Here is a 21956-nt window from a genome sequence, read left to right on the forward strand (position 1 = left end):
TAAAAACATCTAGATGAATGTGCCGTTCAAACTCTGAGTTGGTTTAACCCTCTGGTGATGTGACACGCGAACTCGGATCTACGTGTCGAGAATGTCTCTGGTATTGGTAGACTTCTTCACCGTCCCATGCCTTCCTTTCCCCTTCCTCTTCCATCTACAACATTGGCAACATGGGAGGATCCAGTGGCGCTCCATCGCCGATTTCCATCTACAACGCCTTGAGGACAAGCCGCTGCTCAAGGAGGGGCGAATGCCACGCCTGCCAGGTGGGCTCCACCTGCAGACAAGCAAGAGGGTGTGAGCGGGCCTGCCGCCACCACTGATGGGCCTGAAGGGCGAGGGCCAGGCCAGTGTCGGGCCAAGGAGTGAGTGCGTGTGTGGGTTGAGTTTGGCCTGCGTGCCTGACCAGTTAAGGGGGTGCGAGACTGAGAGTTTGGGGTTGTTATCGAATAGCACTTGCTGTAACGAACCGAGAGCGAGGCCGCCGACCCCCTCTGCTTCCTTTACCTCCTTCCTCCCCAGATCTGATCCAGAAGAGAGAATTGAGTAGATCCGCGCCGCCGGCGGCTCCCCACGCGCGTTCGCCGCCATAGGCATACCCGATCTACCTCACCGCGCGCCTGCTGCCTCCGCGCCAGCCCCCTATTTCGGACATTCGAGGTACGAGCATTTCGTCGTTCCATCCCAGCGATTAGTCAAACCCCACCGAGCTCCACGGATTCGCGGCGCGGCGCCCGGTGAGCGCACGCCGTTCCAGATCCGCCCCCTGAGTTGCAGGGCCTGATCGTTGGGCCCTTGGAGAAATCACTTGAGGTTGCGGGTCTCGGATGCGGCCATGAGTTTGCCGGGGAAGAAGGCCGCGGCCGGGGCTGGGGGAATCCGGCGGTGGCTCTCCACCGCCGTGCTGTCGGCGCTGGCGCTGGTGCTGATCCTGGTGGTGATTTCGCTGTCGGTGGGCTCGCCCCTGCCCGGGGCGTCGCTCCCTGAATACCCAGCTGTCAGAGCTAGTCACCCAAAGGGGAACGCTACCGCCGATGATGGGAGCAAGAATGATATTGCCACTGGTGTTCCGTTACCAGGGAAAGAGTTGCAGGGTGGCCAGGAGCCCTTGATTGAGCACAGCGCCCAAAATGCTACTCTCAACTCAAGCGAGGGGTCTCTGAATACAAGAGAGGTTGATGACACAGTACCGGATCCAGTTCCTGTTGACAGCAAAATACAGGATCCAGTAGTAGCTATGGATGATACCACGCCAAAACTCAATGATTCTCAAAGGCCTGATCAAGGTGAGCTTTACTTCATTCCCCTGTTTGACTTCTGCACAACATCTTACAGACATGAATGAAATGTTGTTTCCCGCTGCACTATACTGATTTATTCATGATAAAGGCGTAGCTGGGATACGATGAATTGACCTCTTTTATTGTGCAGGTACCTGTGATCTTTATCATGGGGAGTGGGTTTTCGATTCATCTGGGGCGTTGTACACAAACAACTCTTGCCCTGTCATCACACGGATGCAGAATTGCCAGGGAAATGGGCGACCGGACAAGGACTATGAGAGTTGGAGATGGAAACCTCAACAGTGCACCCTCCCACGCTTTGATGGAATTAAGTTCTTGGAGTTAATGAGAGGCAAGACTCTTGCCTTTGTTGGGGACTCGGTTGCTCGAAATCACATGGAATCTCTCCTTTGCATTCTGTGGCAGGTGAGATACTTCACTGATACTATTAATGATTTATGTTCTCACTGTAATTTGCCTAAGTAGACGGTAGCTTGCCAATTATACTATCCATGACCAATTTTATTGACATGTAGTATTATTTTTGCTGAAAACTGATTAAGTCGCTACAAGATCTAAGACCTTTTGATGAATGATGATTTATTTATTTTTGACCGACCGATGGTCCGAGTTAAGGTGTTATTTGGACTTATGTGTGGACAACGGCAAATTTTGTTTCTGGTTTTATGATGCTTGCTTGTAGTAACATAACATTATTTACAAGTTCCTTCTTAAAAATAAAGTGTGAAAACTCACCATATGTACATGGTTCCTGAAAACTGGTGAAAATTATCGATCTCGTAGAAGATTTATTGTCAGTTTGATTGCTATCCTGATATTGCAAGTGCCTTGCCTTATTCTGGACAAGTTAATGGGTTACTGCTGTTGTCTGCTGTCAACCATAGGAAGCAACACCATAGGAACCAATGCCGTCATCTTGCACATCTTATACCATGTCTAGCCTCGAGAGAATGTGGTTTAGAGTTTAGATATTGCTGTCAGATATTTTCTTTTCCTGATATCACGTGGAAGCATTTGGGATGAAATTGTAATATCAGCTCATGCGCCTATCAAAGCAGAATAGCTGCTTTTCATCGTGCCTTTTATTGAAAGGCAACTTCACTATACTTTTTTTTTTGGAAAAGGAGGTTAAACCCCCGGCCTCTGCAACTTCACTATACTTTTAGTGAAGCAGTAGAGAGCGTTATAATTTCCTGATGTAGAAGCAAAGCTAGTTGCTTTTCATCGTGCCTTTTATTGAAAGGCAACTTCACTATACTTTTTTTTGGAAAAGGAGGTTAAACCCCCGGCCTCTGCAACTTCACTATACTGATTGTTGATTTTAGCGGTTGATAATGGATCCTTACATAATTTATGCAGAGGCAGTTTTCTGAGATAAGATTGTTGCTCGGAAGTGTGTACTTTGTCAAGTTATGAGGCCCCTCACATCTTGTAAATTCTTCTCTTAGGAATTAGGAAGTACTCCCTCTGTAAACTAAGATAGTGATCTAAAAAGTCTTATATTAGTTTACAGAGGGAGTATATCTCTAAGATCAAAGCATAATTCTGAGTTTCTGACGCTTTATTGCTTCCCTTTGGTTTCATCATTATGTGTGACCTGTCTGTGTACTATAATGGAACACATCTGAAGGGTTTTCTTCCCTTTACTTGCTGGAATGTTCAGATCAACCTAATCAACTTAGTGATCCTGTACTTGTAGCTCATTTCATAGAGCAACATATTATTTGATTTTTTATCTTGACATCAACGTTATGTTCTCCTTTTGACAGGTAGAAACCCCAGTAGACCGTGGCAGCCGCAGGATGAACAGGTGGATCTTCAGGTCAACCAAAACAACTATTATCCGCATCTGGTCTGCTTGGTTAGTGCACAGATCAATTGAAGCTGTGGGGTTTGCTCCTGAGGGTCTTGATAAGGTTTTCCTGGATGTAGCAGATGAGACGTTCATGCAATTTATCGCTTCTTTTGATGTACTTGTCCTGTCATCTGGACACTGGTTCGCCAAACGGTCAGCCTATATCCAGAATGGCAATGTTGTTGGAGGGCAGCTCTGGTGGCCTCAACAAGCTGGAAAGATGCAGATAAACAACGTTGGCGCATTTGGTGTGTCAGTTGAGACTTGCCTGACTGCTTTGGCGACCCACCCAAATTTCACAGGGATAGCTGTTCTGCGCACATACTCTCCAGATCATTATGAAGGCGGGGCATGGAACGCTGGTGGGTCATGCACCGGGAAGGTTAAGCCCTTGGATGCGGTGGTGAGGAACGGATACACGGATGCAATGTATGAGAAACAAGTTGCAGGCTTCAGAAAGGCAGTGCAGAATTCTGGGAAACATAGCTCCAAGTTGAAATTGATGGACATCACTGAGCCCTTTGCGTTGAGAGCTGACGGGCATCCTGGTCCATACAGAAGTCCCGACCCAAACAAGAAGACTCAAAGAGGACCAGATGGGAAGCCTCCACCCCAGGATTGTCTGCATTGGTGCATGCCAGGACCTATAGATACATGGAACGAGATGCTGTTTGAGACCATACGAAGCGAACTAGAGGGAGACAGCAGCAGGTGAAGAAAAACGCTTGGTCGCTACTTGCCAATTTGCCATTATGTGGTATGTCCTGCAATGCTGCTAAATCGTCAGTGTATATCAGAGTGCTTATGATGTTGTTGTACCACGGATAGGAAGAACTATAGCAAATCTGTAGGAGTATATGACCACAGTTGAGATAGGGAATGGAAGATATCTTTTAGCACCTAACTCCAATCCCTTGGCAAGAGGGATGGAAAACAGTATGAAATGCACCTGTATCTGGAGATATTCGCTACATTTTTTGCCCGACACGTTGTCACACGAAAGGTTTTTATTGCCAATATTTGTGCAACAGGACACCCGATGGCTCGAACTGATGCGTAAGTGCTCTGTCTGAGTGTGTTTGCAAGCCGCTGGGATGAAACTGCAGTATCTGTAACCGAAGATTATAGAAAGTGCACACATGGTTTTTGGTCTAGCTTAGGTATGTCTCTAGTCTATGATGATCCTGCACTGTTGTTAAGAAACGGTCTATCCAGACACCTCGCTCTCCTCGGTGACCAGAACCACCTCCGACCACGTCCCCATTCTTTTAACGGCGGCAACCTCTATCCCGAAATCCTCCTCAATTCAAAGACAAGGTTGCTGTTAACTGGAACAGCGTGGGTACCAGGCACCTGCACCTTGGATCTGCTGGTCTCATCTCCCTTAAGATCAAGCGCACCAGAAGCATGGCCAAAAAATGGGTTTCCGGTCGCAGATCGCCCAAGATTCTAGCACTAAACTGCCATACTACTATTAATCTCATGGATAAGCTAGAAGAAGCTAGGCCGCTTTCCTCGATCGAAGCTCAACTTAGGACGGCAGTCAAACTATCCCTCCACTGTCACAATGCGGTCATCGCTGCCTACTGGAGGCAGTGGGCAAAGATCAAAGACTGTGTCCTTGGGGACAAAAACTCAGCCTACTTACATATTTGCGCTTCGGTACGCCACCGCAAAAACCAGATTAAGACCCTTTCTAGCAATGGCTCAACCTTTACTGCTCATTCCGACAAAGAGGCTGTCCTCAATTTCTTCAAAAATCTCGTGGGGACCTGCCGTATCCACATCTCTTGACTTCTCCAATCTCTTGCTGCCAAACTCTCTTACCACAACCCAGGCTTTAGATATCTCACGGCCATTCACCATGGACGAGCTCAAGGACGCCCTCTGGGCCATGAATGATAACGCTAGCTCGGGTCCAGATGGGCTTGGCCCGGCTTTTTAAAAGGCTAACTGGGACCTCGTTAAGTCGGATCTGTTCAATTTGCTCTCTGATTTCCATTCGGGTAGGGCAGATCTTAAGCGTATTAATCAAGCTCACATTTTGCTGCTTCCCAAATAGGCCGATGCGGCTCCCCCGGAGAACTACCGACCGGTCTCTCTGCAAAATTGCTCCATCAAACTTGCGTCTAAATGTCTATCTATTTGGGCCCAATCCCTGATCGATCACCTCATCCACTATGATCAGACTGGGTTTATCAAGGGCCGCGGGATTTCCTCCAATTTCCTCCATGCTACGGATATCGTTCAAACTTGTTTCAAACGGAAATGTCCGGCTATTGTCCTCAAATTAGACTTCCACAAAGCTTTTGATTCAGTTTCGTGGACAACCTTGTCCCTGATTATGCGCGCCAAAGGGTTCCCACCTCTCTGGTGCTCCTGGATTGAAAACTTGAACCGTACGGCCAGCTCTTCTGTGCTTTTAAATGGGAAACTTGGACCCTGGTTTCAATGCCGCCGAGGTTTTAGACAGGGGGACTCCCTTTCCCCTTATCTCTTTATCATTGTCGCAGATGTCCTTAAGAGACTTATCATCCAGGCTGCTGCCAACGGGCAACTCTCTCACCCTCTCGACGCTTCTCTTCCTTGCACGGTCCTTCAATATGCCGACAACACTCTTATCGTCCTCCCGCCAGACGCGGCTCAGCTTCACACCCTCAAACATATCCTGACCCAGTTCTCTGAGGCCATGGGGCACACCATTAATTTTCAAAAAAGCACCTTCGCCCCCATTCACGTAGACCACGACCTTTCCACAGAACTCGCGGCAATTTTTGGCTGTCCGGTAGCCTCCTTCCCCCAATCTTACTTGGGATTGCCACTCTCGACCCATAAACTAAACCTTGCAAACTTCTTCTTCATCATCGACAAGGTTGACCGGCGTTTGGCTGGGTGGAGAGGCCTCTTGTTGTCTCTTGCTGGCAGGGTTGTTCTTGTCTGGGCGGCCCTTCGCGCTCCCCCGATCTATTCTATGAGCGTTCTTCGACTTCGGGTGGGCACCCTGCAAGAGATAGACAAACGGTGTCGTGCTTTCTTCTGGGCCGGGCAGGATTCTGTTACGGGTGGCCAATGCAAAGTTGCTTGGACCTGGTCTGCGCCCCCTTCTCTCATGGAGGGCTGGGCTTCACGAACCTAGACCATATGAACCAATGTCTCCTCCTCCACCACTTATCAAAAATGCATACCTCCGAGTCAACCCAGGACTCTCTTTACCTTCGCTTCAAATATGGCTGGTCTCCCTCCAATGGTCTTGGGATATCCCATTCTTCGCACTCTCCAATTTTGCGTGACATTTTAAAAGGGCTCGATTTCTTCCGCTCCATTACAATGGTTCACCTTGGGAACGGTTCAACGACGTCTTTCTGGTCTAACCTTTGGATTCCTCACTCCACCACCACCCTCGCCCAGCAATTCCCTGCCCTCTTCTCCCACTCCACTGGACCGCACACCTCGGTGGCTAGGGTTTTGGCTTCGAACAACCTAACCTTAGACCTTGCTCCTCGATTGTCGCATGCGGCAAATTGCGATCTGATTACTTTGCATGCTACCTTGGCTACTGTAAACTTGAATTTGCAGGCTGCTGACAGAAGAACTATGAGAAACGAAGGGAAACCTTTCGCCAATAAGCTTGCATACAAAGCGGTTTGGAAGCAACGTCCTAGGGACCAGCTGGCACCGGCGATATGGAGAAATTATGCCCCGAACAAGTGTCGCATCTTAATTTGGCTTGCTCACAAGGACCGCCTTTTCACCAATGAACGCCGCTTCCGCCGGGGCATTGCTACTATCGACACATGCCCCTTCTGTAACCACTGTGAATCTATCACTCACCTGCTGTTCCAATGCCACCTGCTAGCACCCATTTGGGAAGAACTAAACAGTCTATGTCAAGGTACTCCTCAGGATCTGCTTCACGCCTGGGAGGGGGATATAAATAACAAGTGTCGGTCAACTGTCCTGATGGTCGTGCTTTGGAATATCTGGAAAAGACGGAACGCCAAGGTCTTCAGGAATGACCATCAAAGTTTGGACCTGGTGGCTCGCTCAGCCGGAGAAGACCTTCGCCTCTGGTCTCATCGCTGCTCCAACTCTGCCAACCAGATACTGCTTCGCGACTGGGGCTCCATGTTGTTTCACCTAGCTGCGAGATTATAGTTTAATCTCTCACTGTAACCTTCCCCGCTTCCCTGCCCACCCACCTGTATCTCTGGTTCTCTATGTAATTTTGTCTGATCATTTTGGTAATAAAGGTTCAGGCAGGCGTATGCCCGCCGTTGACGCGTCAAAAAAGAAACGGTCTATCAAACACACACTAGTCCTACTTCCTTCAAAAGCATTTTATTACTCCTATCAGCTTTGGTTTGGTTACTGAACTCTGAAGTTGTGCAGTATGCATGCCATTTGTTTACTGCTAGCAGCAAGTTGGTGTATTGTATCTAGGCCTTTGTTAAACCTTTATAGTGTTGAAGAGATCGTACAAAACCGAAGGTCCAATTGAAGAGATCGTATTAAAACTGACCGCGGACCAACGTCCAAGCGACGTGAAGCGTTTTTCTCTCCTCCCTGCTCCCTGGCGGCTGGAACCCTAGCCGCCGCCAGGAGAGGCCATCTCTCAGCGCCATCCTCCGGCGGCGATCTCGGTCGTCGGTGGTGAGGGGGGTCGCCGGATCCACGCCTGTGGATCGTTTTTACTCCTGTGTGGTCTAGGTTTTTAGGTTGTTCATCATCTTCGCTTCGGCGGCAACGATGACGGCGCTGAATAAAGATTCTTCGGATCCTTTCCTGACGAGGCCATCGGTTCTATGGTTGGGGATGAACTTGGAAACTAGTCTTCAAGCAAGGATGGCGTGGCGCCGGCGGCATCCTCGTGATGGACATGTGTCCTCGGGCTCCGCTATTGCAACGACGTTTGCTCCAGCGTCCGCGTGGAGCTTGGGAGGTAGTCCAGGAGCGGATGCAGATTGCGGTTTGCATCAACAACATCTGGAAGACGGAACGTGTGCTGGGTTCGTGGTTCGTGGATGGCAGGTATGGTTTCCTCCTTCGGCGTCTTAGTCGTGGTGGGGTGCCAGATCTGGAGTTCGATGGCGTGTCCGGGGTGTTGCTCCGGTCTAATTCGTTCAACGACAATGGCTTCACTTTTGATGAGCCACCTTGGAGATCCGCAAAACCGCATATCAGCGAGCCGTGTCGAGCTTGAATGAGGAGGTGATCCGTCATTCTTTTCTTCGGTGGTTGCTGTGATGGTGCCGGAGGCAAGTAACGAGCGTTAGTGTCAAGCTCAGAGATGTTCTACTATCTTTTCAGTTTTGTCATGTCGGTTCTTACGTGACTTGTACTTTGTTCTTTATGATATATGAATGAGACACGTATTACCATGTGGAAAAAAAAACCTGAAGGTCCAATTGTGTAGTGTCTGATGGAAATGGCCTTTCTTTTTCGCGGGAATGATGGAAGTGACTTAACCTTAAGATTTTGACACCAGATGCCTTCCTGCTGTAAAAGGATATTCTTTCTGCGTTCAAAATTCTTCTGGTGCCTTGTCAGTTAACAATTGCAAACATGATGTGGTCAGTTGTTCTGCATCCCAATTGATATCTCTAGCAACATCAGGTAACCCTCCCATTTACAGCCTGATGTGTAGTATGTTCTACTCTCACCGGTCTTCACATGAAAGCTCTCGACATTCGTTCAAAAAAAAAAAACTCTTGACATTTCTTTTAGCCGACGGCTGCACTTAGACATGTCTCTAAACTCTCTCTCTTTTTCTCGATTATTGAGAAAGGCCAACCCATTGCCTCTTTTTAACTAAGAAAACATGAAAGCTCCAGGCTTTCCTCTTTTCATTAATTCATAGAGAATGGGAGATAATGGAAAGGGGTTCCAAGCAAATTATATTCCCATCAAGACCCCAGGAGACTCGACTAAACAATGTGCTTGTATTTGATTCAGCTGCGGCCCTTTCTCTAGTCAGTAGCGTCAATTTGTTCCCTGGAGTGGAGGGAGAGATAACATTGTTAATCCCCGGTGGTCATTGCTTGATCTCATCTGTTAGGTTGTGTGCTTTGGAATATGCCACTTGGCCCCTGCCCTCCATGTTATGTTACTCATCTCTTTCTCAAAGATTTCGATAACATATCATATCACGCACATCGGTACGATATAGGACACCTGGCACCGTGGCATAATCTTTTCTTCTTCCTTTTGTTTTGTTGTCATTCTTTTCTCTTTGCATCGGTCGACACTTCTAATTCATTTTCTTTCTCATGAAGGATCGGTTCGCACAATCAACAGGTTGCTATCTGCTCCTCCTTTGGGCAACCATGAGAGCCACGCGTTATTAGTCTAAGACCTGCTCTAATCAGTGAGGCTACAATTGTTAACGTTAACGAACTTATTACTGATAATGAACTGCTACTTGGAATGGAATAATCAAATAAGCAGCCATTACGGGCAAACACGTGCTTTGAGAATAAGCGGAGTGCAGCCCATGTATATACGCCACAACAATCAAAATAGTATTCTTAATTTCTTATACAAATAAATCTTTCAGCAAACCCCAGGTGGACATTGTAAAGAGAGCAAATGTGTAGACTGCTTCAAGGAAACTATATCACGAAGTTGCTGTCAAGAATATTATCTGTTGGGGGATAGTAGTTGGAAAAAGTAAAGAAAGACAACGAAAACTTCACGCGGATTAAAATTCAAACTTCTCGGGCCTCTTTTCCTTCAGACCCTGCAATAATAGGATTGCAATCCCATTTTTTCCCCATATCTTACAGCATAGTACTTTGTAAGCTTGGTTCCATCACGGGAAAGTATCTAGTGCTCCCAGGCTTGGGGTGCTCCCGGTGCTCCAAATGTCCGAAAAACATTTTTAAAATGTTTAAAAAATTCTGAAAAAAATGCAGCACATCGACGGAACATTGATGTCTCTTGTCACAAAATTTCAAATCAAAATTCGAAACATTGCTCGAGATAGAAAAATGACAAATTTTTGTACATAACATAAGTTGGGCTTTAGTTTTGGCCCATTATCACATTGATGTCAAATTTGTCATTTTTGTATCTCGAGCAATGTTTCGAATTTTGATTTGAAATTTTGTGACAAGAGACATCGATGTTCCGTCGATGTGCTGCATTTTTTTCAGAATTTTTTGAAAATTTTAAAAAATGTTTTTCGCATCGGAGCACCGGGAGCACCCTATACCTGGGAGCACTAGATACTTTCCCGTTCCATCACAAGTGAAACAATTTATTTTTCAAGAGAATTTGAGCTAATGATTCTTTCTTCAAAATTTTGTATGAATCGTTCCCTACAAAAAAAGAATTCAGGCCTACAAAACAGACTATTAGATTCTTTTAGGGATTATAACTCTACAAAGTTCCTGTGAAAAATGTCCCTAACTACTAGGTTATGTTCTTTTCAAGAATTGCATGGCTGTAAATTGCCTACACGCCCTGTTACTTGGTCGCATGACTTACTTGATAAATGCTTTATCTCCACAGGAGCTTTGCTGTGCTCTCCTCTGCCCCATGTGGGCAATCTGGACCATCTGAAATAAAAGAGGCCATGAGGAGACAAACCATGAACATCTCATAAGCATGCAAATGGGCATGGGGTATGGCATCTGATGTGATCGAAACATCAATTTCTGATGCAAAAGAGAAAGAAGCAACTGGAATCATTAAATGGAAACGCCCCCCTTAGGTTTTGGTGAATGTTGATGCATCTTTCAACCTGGATACTCAACAAGGAGCCACAGGGATCATTCGCGACGACCGGGGTCAAGTTATTGCAGCAAGGAGCAAATGGTATATGAAGCGCTCCCTAGTGTCATCACTGTCGAAGCTTTTGCTTGCCGGGACAAGCAGATTTGCCGCACAACATGAACATGTCGAAGGTGATAATGAAAACTGATAGCCTTGAGTTGATTAATTTGTGGAGTAGTATTTAATAGATCATGTATCCTCCCCGCTGTTGGATCAAATCCAAGATCTTACTAGGGAGTGCATTTCTTTTGAGTTTAATCATGTAAGAAGAAAGGTCAATATGCGGAAATCTAACTCTGATCCCGAATTCAGAAGCTCCCTTTGTGAACAGCAAATTCAAATTAAACACCAGACAAATTCGAAAAAAAATGTAAAAAAAAACACAGATCGAAGATGAAAAACTCTTCTAGGCGACTGCAACTTATCGCGCTCAGATGACATCCAAGGAGCTCGGTACAAAAAAATATATTAGAGCTCAAATCTTTGTTGCAACTTTGTACATTTCGGAGCTCTGATTTAGGTTTTCTGTATTAGCTGCTCCGGTGTCATCTCTGTGCGGAAATTTGCCAGCGCCTAGAAGAGTCTTTCTGAATTTACTTTGTATTTTTTTGAATCTACTGGTCACAGAGGTGAAGATGCACTCAAGCACCAAAACGCCGCATTTTTTTCTGGTGTTCAGAAAAGAAAACGCTGCTCTCAGCCAATATGGCTGCTCACTACACGTCTACACAGCCAAAATTGCCTCGAAACTGAATGCTGTGAGTACCTTTTTTTTTTGCATATGAATGTTGTGAGTACTTGGATGTATCAGGTTCCTATAATCCTGCATGCCCGTATGTATCCAACATGATTCCCATGCTGACAATGAGTAATACTAATACACGGATGTTTGTTTCTCAAAAACAAAATAAAACATGTGATCCTAATCCAGCAAATCTTGCTTGGAATTCCCCGGAGATACACTAGGCTAATAACGACCATCCATTAGCCAAACCTTTGAACCAATGCATTTTCAGTTCCATCCATGGCCAGGTAGCTAGCCCTCACCATTTTCATTCTGTCCCGTCAAGGTGGCGCTCTCAACATGTCTATCATTGCGCATGTGTCGTGTCCATTGTGTGGGTCTGTCATGTCCAAGCGCGTGGCACGTGCTCTCCAGATACAGTATCCCGACATCGCCGATTGACACATGGCGCACTGTTGAGCTTGTGGTACGCGTGGCTCGTGCCCCCGCGAACACAAAATCGGGCAAATGCAGCCGGTAACATGAAAAAGAAAAATGGAGGTAAAAATTGAAATCACCAACTGGGAAGATACGAGCAGAGTCGAGACGATTGCAGTTGCACCACAGGTGGCCACCCCACGCCGACGGGTGGTGGTAACCCTCGAAAGCGAGGGGATCTCTCACACACGAAGGTAGATCGATCGATCAGAAATCAGACAATATATGCATGGTATGGACCATTAGCAAGTGCAAAGCCGCTAAGCTTCGCTGTCTCGCCAATGGACTGGAGCCTCGTCAGCTCGCCGGGACGTGCCGGTCGGGGCTTCGATCGATCGGAGACGGACGTGGGAATCAGTTGCGGGTCCCGCGAGTGGCGCATGGGTGGACGAAGAAGCCATCCGACGCGCGCTCGAGTGGACAGCTCTCGTCGCTACCCCGTTATCCATCTAACCCTGGACCACACTCGGCATTATTTCCTCCGACCCCAACTCCATCACCTTTTCCTTATCCCCTCCGATCCCAACTACTGTATGATCATCTACCGAAATGGCAATCCCGTTGTTTCCTTGATGCTACGGTCATGCAGTTAGAGCATCTACACCCACATATGGCAAGTCTGGCCCCTCAAATGTTCCGGGCGCGTACGCGGGCAGTGACTCGACACACATCAAATTTCATTTATTGCGTCCGAACATCTCATACTCAATTTTTATATTCATACAAAAACATACAAAAAGAAGTAAAACTTACGTACTACGTCGGTCCTAACTACTCCTCGTCGGAGATCACAATGATCTCGGCGCCCGACTCCAGCAGCATGAGCGGCAGCGGCAGCTCCGGCTACTCCGCTCCGGCCTCCTTCGCGTCGAGCTCGGCGAAGAGCGCGTTGGACTCCGCCTGCTCCCGCTTAAGGAACGCCCGGTTGGCCTTCAAATAGGCATCATCCTGCATGGACTCCAGGATAGCCTGCTGCTCCGCTATCTTGCTGGACTAGGCGACGGCAAACCCCCCCTCTGCCTGCTCCATGTTGAAGGGCGACAGCTGCTGGTCCGGCTCCTCCGCCTCCTCCACCTCCACCGGAGCCATCTCCTCCTCCGGCTACGGCGAGTCTGGAGGTAGCCCGACAGCTATGCGGGCGGCGCGTGCGGCCTCCCTCGCCCGGATCTGCTGCTGGATCTCGTAGCCGTGCTCCAGCGTTAGCATGGCATAGTAGGTGATCTTGCTCCGGACCATGACGAAGTGCCGGAGCTTGGGCAGAGCGCCGGAGCGGGAGAGGGAGGAGGCGGATGGGCTCGGACTGGCGGCGCGGAGAGGGGAGAAGGGGGATGGGTTAGGGTTGCGGGACACCGGCCGGCTTAAATAGCCGGATTTTGTCTTGGACGACGAGCCGGAGCAGCGCCACGCGGCGTCCTTCAGACCATCGGGTTTTTGGGCATTTTCGTGTGAAGCCCCTTCGTCAGGCCGATGTGGCGGGCGTGCCCGGACGCCTCCATGTCTGACTCATGTTTGGGCTAGATGTGAAGGATGTCGGCCAGCCCAAGCATTTGAGGGTCGTTTGACAGACCCATCTGAATCGAAAAATTATGACCAGACAATGACCGAGCGTTCTATCCAGATGTATGAGACGGGTTTGAGAGGTCCGATTGTACACCCAGTACTTACTGTAATCTCGTTTGCAAGGCTGAAATGTAGAGAGAGCGCGCCATGTGCTTATCAAGATCCTAGCCCAGACAAAAATTTGTACGAAAGATCACGTCCAGAATTCCGCCTCGCCTGATTCGTTTAGGATAACACTAAACATATCTTGCTTGCTCGGAGTATATTACTAGTACGATCTCGACGCCGACAACCACCGCAGAGCGCAGAGTGATAAAGTAATGCCATCATTCGACCCATGCCAATCCGGCCACACCTGCCCGCCCGCCGCGTCCACCATTCCATGGTCCCTTTTCCCGTCTCTTTTAATTTTCATTCTGTTAATCTTTGCGCACGCTTTTATGTATCCAGCTGACCAAGATCCATAGTTTAATCGTGCCCCATGGCTGCTTCAAGGTTGACGATATCGATCATGCATGTTGATGGAAGAACAATTCGCTCTTTTTCATAATATATAATCTAGACCAAAATTGTTTGTACAAGAAACGAATTCGAGGCTCGCTCGAACGGATCGATCATCTCTCTACATCTATGGCATCGATCTTCCGGGGACGCGGAGAATCAACGGTGCCGAGGAGCTACTTGATCCTCGCCGCCGGCGCTGCCGTCTGGGACGGGAAGAACCCGACGGCGCGGCACTTGATGACGTCCAGCCCGGTGGTGCCGGGCGCCGGCATTGCCCCGGACGCTGGTGATGAGGAGGACGGCGACCGCTTGTAGGGCCCGAGCCACTTGGCGAGCATGTAGCGGCTCTTGCGCCACGGCGGCACGTGGAGGCCGTGCGCCCGGAGCGACCGGCGCGCGGCGTCGGCGGCCACGCGCACGGCGCGCCCCACGGCCTCCTCCCGCGCGACCACCGCCCTGGCCGGCACCGCGGCCACGACCACCGCGTACCCCGCCGTCGCGCGCGCCACCTCCAGCCCGGCCCGGAAGTCGGCGTCCACAATGTACCTCGCCGCCTTCCCCGCGGCCGGCACGACCACGTCGATGTACTCGTACGTGCCGGCCGTCAGGTTGCCGCACGTCTCCCAGCGCGACCGGCACACGCCGGCGTCGTACCCGGCGGCGCGCAGCCGCCGCATCACCGCGCGCCGGAACGCCGCGCCGTGGCCCCGCAGCGGCGCCTCCGCGTCCAGCGCCGCGGACACGGCGGCCGCCAGCCTGATCCGGAAGGGGTCCTCCGCGGCCGGCGGGTCGAGCAGCTCCCGCACGGACGCCGCGGCCGCCTCCGCGGCGCCGTCCGCGTCGTCGGAGTCGTACCCGTCACGCCCTTTCGGGGCCGGGCCGCCCGCGTCGTCCCCGGCGCCGGCGGCGGCGTCCGTCTCGAGGAAGGCCTGGACGAGGCCGGAGAGGCAGGCGGAGGCGTCGTGGTCGCTGCCGCTGCTGGTGCCGCCCCCGTCCCCGCGGAGGCGCGCGCGCACGGCGTCGTCGAGGCGGATGTACACGGCCATGTCTGCCCTCTGTCGTGGCCGCCGGCGAGCGAGCGAGAGCGCGCTCTGGGCTTTGTGTGTGCGTGAACTTGGAGCTGGAGGTTGCGGTGCGCGGTGCCGGGAGGACGGAGGTTGACACTCGCGGGCCGCGGCTTTATAGGGTGGTTGGCGGAAGGGTTTATTCGGCGGATTAACCCTTGCGTGCTTGCGTTAGTAGGTGAGGCGCGGATTGATTAGCATTGCTGTCTTCCGGACGCCGCGGGCTGTGAGGGAATTGAATTGAGCCCGGGAATATGCTCCGGCTCCGGTCCGGTGCTACGAGGTTGTGGGGGCTGGGCAGGTTTAGGTGCCCAAAATAGTCACGTCCAAGCCTGCCCCGCGCACTGAATTAATCAGCTACACGTTTGTTTGCGAGTTTGATTGACTGATGGCTGACATGTGTAGAAGAGAATGGCCTGTTATCGCTTCCAGTTCCGACCATGGTTCGACATGGCGTGCCGTCGTGAAGTCCTGAACACGTGGATCCGATCGAGCCAGTGAACACGACGTCTACGTTTCCGTTTACTTCATCGTTGAAAACATGGTACACCGACAACGATCGAGGAAGCGCTGGTCGTGATAGCAGTGGTGGTAATTTGCGTCGGATTATCAGTAGTACCGCGTCGCTTCTAGACGAGCGTTTGAAAAGCTTTTCAGGTGACCCTCCTTGACCGCGAGCGGGTTCACGGGGTGGTACTAGCATATTCGCCGGACGATTAGCCGCAACGTCTCCTCGTTGAAACTTTCTTTCACGAGTGCCCTGTACTGTGCGTGCCCGTCCTCAAAAGAATTGGGCAGCCAGCGCAGGATATACCCGATCCGAGGGGCGGGGCGCCGTTCCTGCTCCGCTTCCGGATATGGATATGCCGCGGCATCTCTCCACGCACTGTCGCGGGGTCCGGACGGGACGGCCCTGCGGCTGGAGGACGGGCGATCGCCTCTGATTGGGCCAGGTCAGCACGTGCGGGTGCGTGGCCCCGGGGAGCGGGGCGACGGCTTTGGCCCTTGGCGTGGCGTGGGGACGTGCCCGCGTGCGCGCGCGGCCGTGGGACGGGACGGCACGGAAAGGGACATCTCTCCGCGTCGACTCGAGTCGACCCGCCGCTGTACATGTACGTACGTACGTCTTATCTTACGTACTTGCCGAGACATGCGCACATGCATGCTTTGCGGTGTTTCTTGCGCGGCGGGTTTGGACATTTTAGTTCACGCACGTACTAGCGCTCCGGGGCAATGGTCCGACTTTGTATACGCTCAACTGGCTGTATCAACGGCACGACGAGGCTCGGAGAAGCCGAGAGCACCCTCTTTTGAAATAGTGACGACTTGGCGGGCGGCAGCTTCTGGGACGGGCGAAGGAGCCAGCGGAGGGAACCAAGCATGCAAAGTGCTTCTTTTTCTTTTACGTCGAGAGAGCAAGGGGGCGTACGGGCGAATGATTCCGTGGCGGACGCGTAGGTCAAGAGGCACACACCCGTCGTCCCACAGCATTCGTCGGCCATCGGTGGTAGCGGCGGGGCGGCCCGGCGCACGACGAGAACCGGTCGAGCACGTAGCCAGGGAGCGGAGAGCTAGCGGCGTCGGTGGCCCGTGCGGACGGCGAATGTTTACTAGGAGTACTACCAGTTGCCGTCGTAGGGTCTGTTCAAGAGAAAAGAAAAGGTTGCGTCGTACGACAACGAGCAGGACCCGATACATCGACCCGCCGTTCCAGCTACGTGCTCGGCCGCCGGTTTGCTAGCTGCCGCCGTGGTTTGCCTCCCGGACCAATCCCCAGGTCCCAAAGGCCACTGCACGCGAGAGCCAAATGGAAACGCACTTCTTGGCGACCTGGTAGGAGTACCCGTTTTCCACGAGTTAATCCGCATTTTCCATACATGGTACTAGTAGTATTTTGTACTCCCTCCGTTTCTAAATATAAGCCTTTTAGATATTTCAAAAGCACTACAACATACAGATATATACACACATATTTTAGAGTGTAGATTCATTTTTTTCTCTGTATGTAGTCATTTGTTGGAATCTCTAGAAAGACTTGTACTCTCTCCGTCCAGAAATACTTGTCATCAAGATGAAATAAAAGGAGATGTATCTAGATGTATTTTAGTTCTAGATACACCTCTTTTTTATCCATTTTGATGATAAGTATTTCCGGAAGGAGGGAGTATTTGGGAACAGAGGGAGTAAGAAGTAACCTGCCATTATTATTCATCATTAAACTACCAAGATGCTATAATTGTGTTATTTTGCAAGAGGTTTTAGCTTTTCCCTACTTCATACCTCCGAATCCCTAGAAATGTTTCTTGTATGGTTTGTCTAATGGGAGTGGCTATTCCCGCAAAAAAAAAGAGTGATTAGGTCTCAGTTAACTGAGATTTAACCAAATCTCAGTCAAGTATGCAAAAGCGAAAAAGAAAAAAAAACCTGAAAAGAAAATTTTGTAGGGACCCTAATACTCCCTCCGTCCCAAAACGTGTTCGTGTTAGATACAAAACGTGTTAGATACATTCATATCTAGACAAATCTAAGACAAGAATTTTGGGACGGAGGGAGTATAAAATATTACGGATATACTGAGACTTAGCAAGACTGTTGTCTAATTCTTAGGATTGAATTCTAAACTAAATGTTACTTCCTATGTTCATAAATATAAGATTGATTTTTTTTGTGAAACAAATGTACATAGACACATGTTAGTGTGTTTCTTCACTCGTTTCAGTCCGTATAGAAATACTCGAAATATCTTATATTTGTGAACAAATGGAGTATTTGCGTCGCATTTCGTTTTCAAAGAAACGTTAGCATACATTCAAACCTCTTAAAAAAATTCTTAATTTTCCCGTGGCGCAAGGAAACAAATCAAGAACCCGCAAGATTCTAAATGACATATTTTACGAAAAAGGGTTCCCCCCCCCCCCCCCCCCCGCTTTATATTATAAAGCAACGGCACCAAGCATCCAACAACAAGTCAAGACAGGCTCAAGTTCAAGGAAGTCTCAAATAACCGCTTGGGGCACAGCAAAACAAACCCCAAACATAAAAGAAAACATGTGCTATTCCGTCTCCGAAGGGGGTGGCGGTGGTGGCGGCGCTAACGCCGATGCAGAGGAGCGAAGACCCGTGATGGTGGAGTTGATGATGTCCCGATCGCGCCACTTGCTACGCGGTCTCCATAGCTATAAGAAGTCACACATTTTGTAGATTGCGTCAGTCACACGACACGGGATCACGCGTTCGATGACTAGTTTATTGCGGATACACCAAAGGGTCCACGCAAGGGTACCCATAGCCACCCAAAAGGGGGCACGTCTAGGGTTGGGGAGCCTAAGGATCTCCCCAAACATGTTCAGAAGGTTGTCATGGCACCAATCACCACCAACAACTTCCCGGAAGCAGCTCAAAAGGAACTGAGCCGCTGGGCACCGAAAGAAAATATGGTTGGAGTCTTCTGGTACAATGCAAATGGGGCAAAGGCCGTCCCCGTGGCCATTTCGCTTACGCACGTCCGTGCCCGAAGGCAGACGGTCGCGAACCCATTGCCAAAGGAATATGCGGATTTTCATAGGGAGCTTGATCTCCCCTATCACTGAAAGCTCAATAGGCCCAGGAGTGGGCACAATAGCCTGGTACAAGGACTTTGTGGAGAACCGGCCATTGGGCTCAAGGCGCCAGGTCAGAGAATAGGGCTCAAGGGAGGGGGGTGTGTAGGGCAATACACTCGAGCAGCTCCTCACATTGTGCGTGCTCCGCCGCCCCAAAGGTACGCCGGAAGGCAATAGAGCCTAGGTCAGCTAATGACATGCCCACAGTAAGTTGTGGGCAGGCGCATATAGAGAATAATGCGTAAAACGGCTCCGCAAAGGGTCTAGTCTGGAACACCTATCTAGCCAAAATAAGGTACCGGAACCATTGCCCACCTTAATGGAGGTCCCAATACTAGAATCGGTAAAAGTAGGATAACCGATTGCCAAAACTGGGACCCTCCAGTTCTAGAGGTGAACGCGAGAGGTTGCCCACGCAGGTACTTTGCGCGGATAATCTCCAGCCAAAGTCCACCTTCTCCGGTCTGAATGCGCCAGAGCCACTTGGAGAGGAGGGAAATATTCATCCTTTTAGATGAAATGACCCCGAGGCCGCCCTAATCCTTGGGCTTGCAAATATCAGACCACTTAACCATGTGGTATTTCTGTTTATCGCCCTCCCCAGCACAGAAGAATCTGGATAGGAGTTTGGTAACTACGGTTTGGAGTCATGCAATGCAAAACAAAGAGGCCCTAACCACCATTCTCTTTAAAACTAGGGCATGTTTGGCTGGCGATTAATTTGTCATAGTTTGCCACACTTATGAGCTCAAATTCTTAGCCACACTTTAGTTTGCATAAGGGTGGCATAAGGAAATCTTGATATGTGAGGCTTGCTTCTCACAAAAATGACCCTGTTTTAGGAGAAATGCAATTCTATCATACATGGAATATCACATGCATGGATCCCTTCCATGGTTGCATTGAAATCCATGCTACTTTTTATCTGTTTTTAGAACTTGTCTTTGTTCCAAAGTGTTCCAATAGTTTTTTCTCCCGTTCCAAAGTGTAGCATAATGTTTAATTGTGTATCATCAGCTAACATGATCTAGAACTGGTGCATTTTTTTGTTGCTACACAATGAACAAAATAATTGAACGAGGCAATTTGAAACAAAACAATTTTGACAGAAAAAACACAAAAATCGTAGTAATCACGAACAGTGGATCCATGCACATGATATCCCGTGCATACCGTTCCGAATTACTTGTCGTGGGTATGGATGTATCTAGATGTATTTTAGTTCTAAATACATCTATTTCTGCGACGAGTAATTTAGAACGGAGGGAGTAGATAAATCATTCTCTTTGTTTTAGGGTGGCCCGTGGTCAAAATCAAACATCAACCTAACTTTCCCCCTGAAAGTAACTTGGTCAAACTTGCCTAATTGAAGGTGTACTATAGTGTGGCTAGGAACCAAACCTAAACCTTGAGTGAGCTGTTGCATTCTCACATTTTCACTTGACGAAGCTCTAAAATTACTGTCGAGCCATTTCCTTGTAGAACTGTGTTCATCATTGGACTATGACATAATTTATCGACAGAATGCTTACATTCTTGGGCATTTATGGATTTGGCGTGTGCAAGCGTGCAAAGTATGAGAGCAATGCGTTGCGCATCCGGCCAGAGATATGGCTCCGCCAAGCTAGCGATGCATTGCGCATCTGGACGGAGATTTGGGCCAAGTGCGATATGACGAACATAGACGCAGGAATGCATCGGGTCGTAGCGCCTCTTGCTCGGACAACCAACCACCAGTCAGTCACGAGTGCATTTCTTTTTAGGGTAATCAACCATCGCATTTCAGTTAGCGAGCATCGCCCCCCCTCACGCATCTGGACGGAGAACTGGGCTGCATCCCTTGAAACGGCGGTGACGTTGACGCTGCCTCACGTCCGTGAGGTGAGTAATTTGCACGAGCATCGCATGCCATGCAATTTTTTTCAAGTAGAGAATTTTCTTTTCTTCTTTTGGTCAGGTGACTAGTAGAAGCTGCGATGTGATATTCTGGGAGGACGAGGTCGGAAAAACACATTAACACATTAGCATATTACACGTGGACGTGGCACGCATGGCGATCAGTAGTCTATTTCTAGGCATCCATCCCAAATTCCCAATTAAGTAAAGCTTCTTTCCCTCTCCCCAGATGAGCCATAGAAGACTCGCAAGTTGCAGCTAATCGTAACCTAAAGTACGTTATCTAACGATCCGTGCCCGAAACGGATAGATCCGTCGAGACCTAGTTTTGCCGTCTTTGATGGCCTGCCACTCTGTCACGTGACCCCACTCGCCCATTCCGATCCATGTTTTCTGTAGTAGCTTAGTCGCGTAGGGGTGCACAAGATCTTTGCATCCACATAAACAGCTACTAGCTGCTAGGCATAGATAGTCACCTGACCTCTGATCTATCCTGGCCTGCCCCGCGCGGTCGCGAAGGGCCCTTCCGATCCATGCATATCGGCCGTAGCATTTGACGGGCGTGGGTGTGATATGTAGCAGCAGTATATGCTTCTCTGACACGTTAAATATTGTGGGCTTATCCAGAGGCATGCAGCAAGCTGTCCACGTAATATACATGCAAGTGGATCACGCACACGCAGATCGATCGACGTGTACACGGGTCCAAGTTATGCCGTGATTACACCCATCGACTCGAATGTTTCTGGGCGTAGGCCGTGATCGCCCTGGTTTTACGGTGCTCTAGCTGTGTTTACCTCTCGCTTCGAGGAGACAGAAAGGGAGTTTGCTGCCCTTTGGCTCTCTGGGCTCTGGCAGGTCTTCCCAGCCGCAGCGGACATGTGCATGTATCCTAATTGCTACTCCCTTTGACACTACATTAGTGTCAAAAACGTTTTTATATTTTAAGATGGAGGGAGTAGTATACTTCTGTGTCAATTTTATGTTTAACATATCGTGACTCACAGGGCAAAGGTCAGACTTGTGAACTCCCCTTTTCTTCCTTCTTCTCCTGAAATAGCGGCTTGAGCCAACTTGGAGGACACGTTAAGGATCGAGCTTGTCCCGCTCCCTCGCTCGGTCCAAGAGCTCTCAAGGAAATCATCTGAAGTGTTGTAGCAAACAACAAGAACAATC

General features: G+C 49.4%; 2 protein-coding genes across 2 annotated transcripts; one reads left to right on the top strand and one right to left on the bottom strand.

Moving 5' to 3' along the window:
* The first annotated feature begins 422 nt into the window (after nucleotides 1-422).
* LOC125545709 (protein YLS7-like) lies at nucleotides 423-4176 on the top strand. The gene is made up of 3 exons (XM_048709740.2): nucleotides 423-1286; nucleotides 1432-1709; nucleotides 3074-4176. The coding sequence occupies exons 1-3, from the start codon at nucleotides 836-838 to the stop codon at nucleotides 3872-3874; spliced, it is 1530 nt and encodes a 509-aa protein (XP_048565697.1). The 5' UTR covers nucleotides 423-835; the 3' UTR covers nucleotides 3875-4176.
* Nucleotides 4177-14232: 10056 nt separating this feature from the next.
* LOC125548991 (uncharacterized) lies at nucleotides 14233-15588 on the bottom strand. Its single transcript, XM_048712494.2, has one exon. The coding sequence runs from the start codon at nucleotides 15262-15264 to the stop codon at nucleotides 14392-14394; it is 873 nt and encodes a 290-aa protein (XP_048568451.1). The 5' UTR covers nucleotides 15265-15588; the 3' UTR covers nucleotides 14233-14391.
* Between the last annotated feature and the right edge of the window lie 6368 nt (nucleotides 15589-21956).

The sequence above is a fragment of the Triticum urartu genome, chromosome 3A, assembly GCF_056163025.1.
Source record: "Triticum urartu cultivar PI428250 chromosome 3A, HENAU_Tu73, whole genome shotgun sequence".
NCBI classification, from domain to species: Eukaryota; Viridiplantae; Streptophyta; class Magnoliopsida; order Poales; family Poaceae; genus Triticum; species Triticum urartu.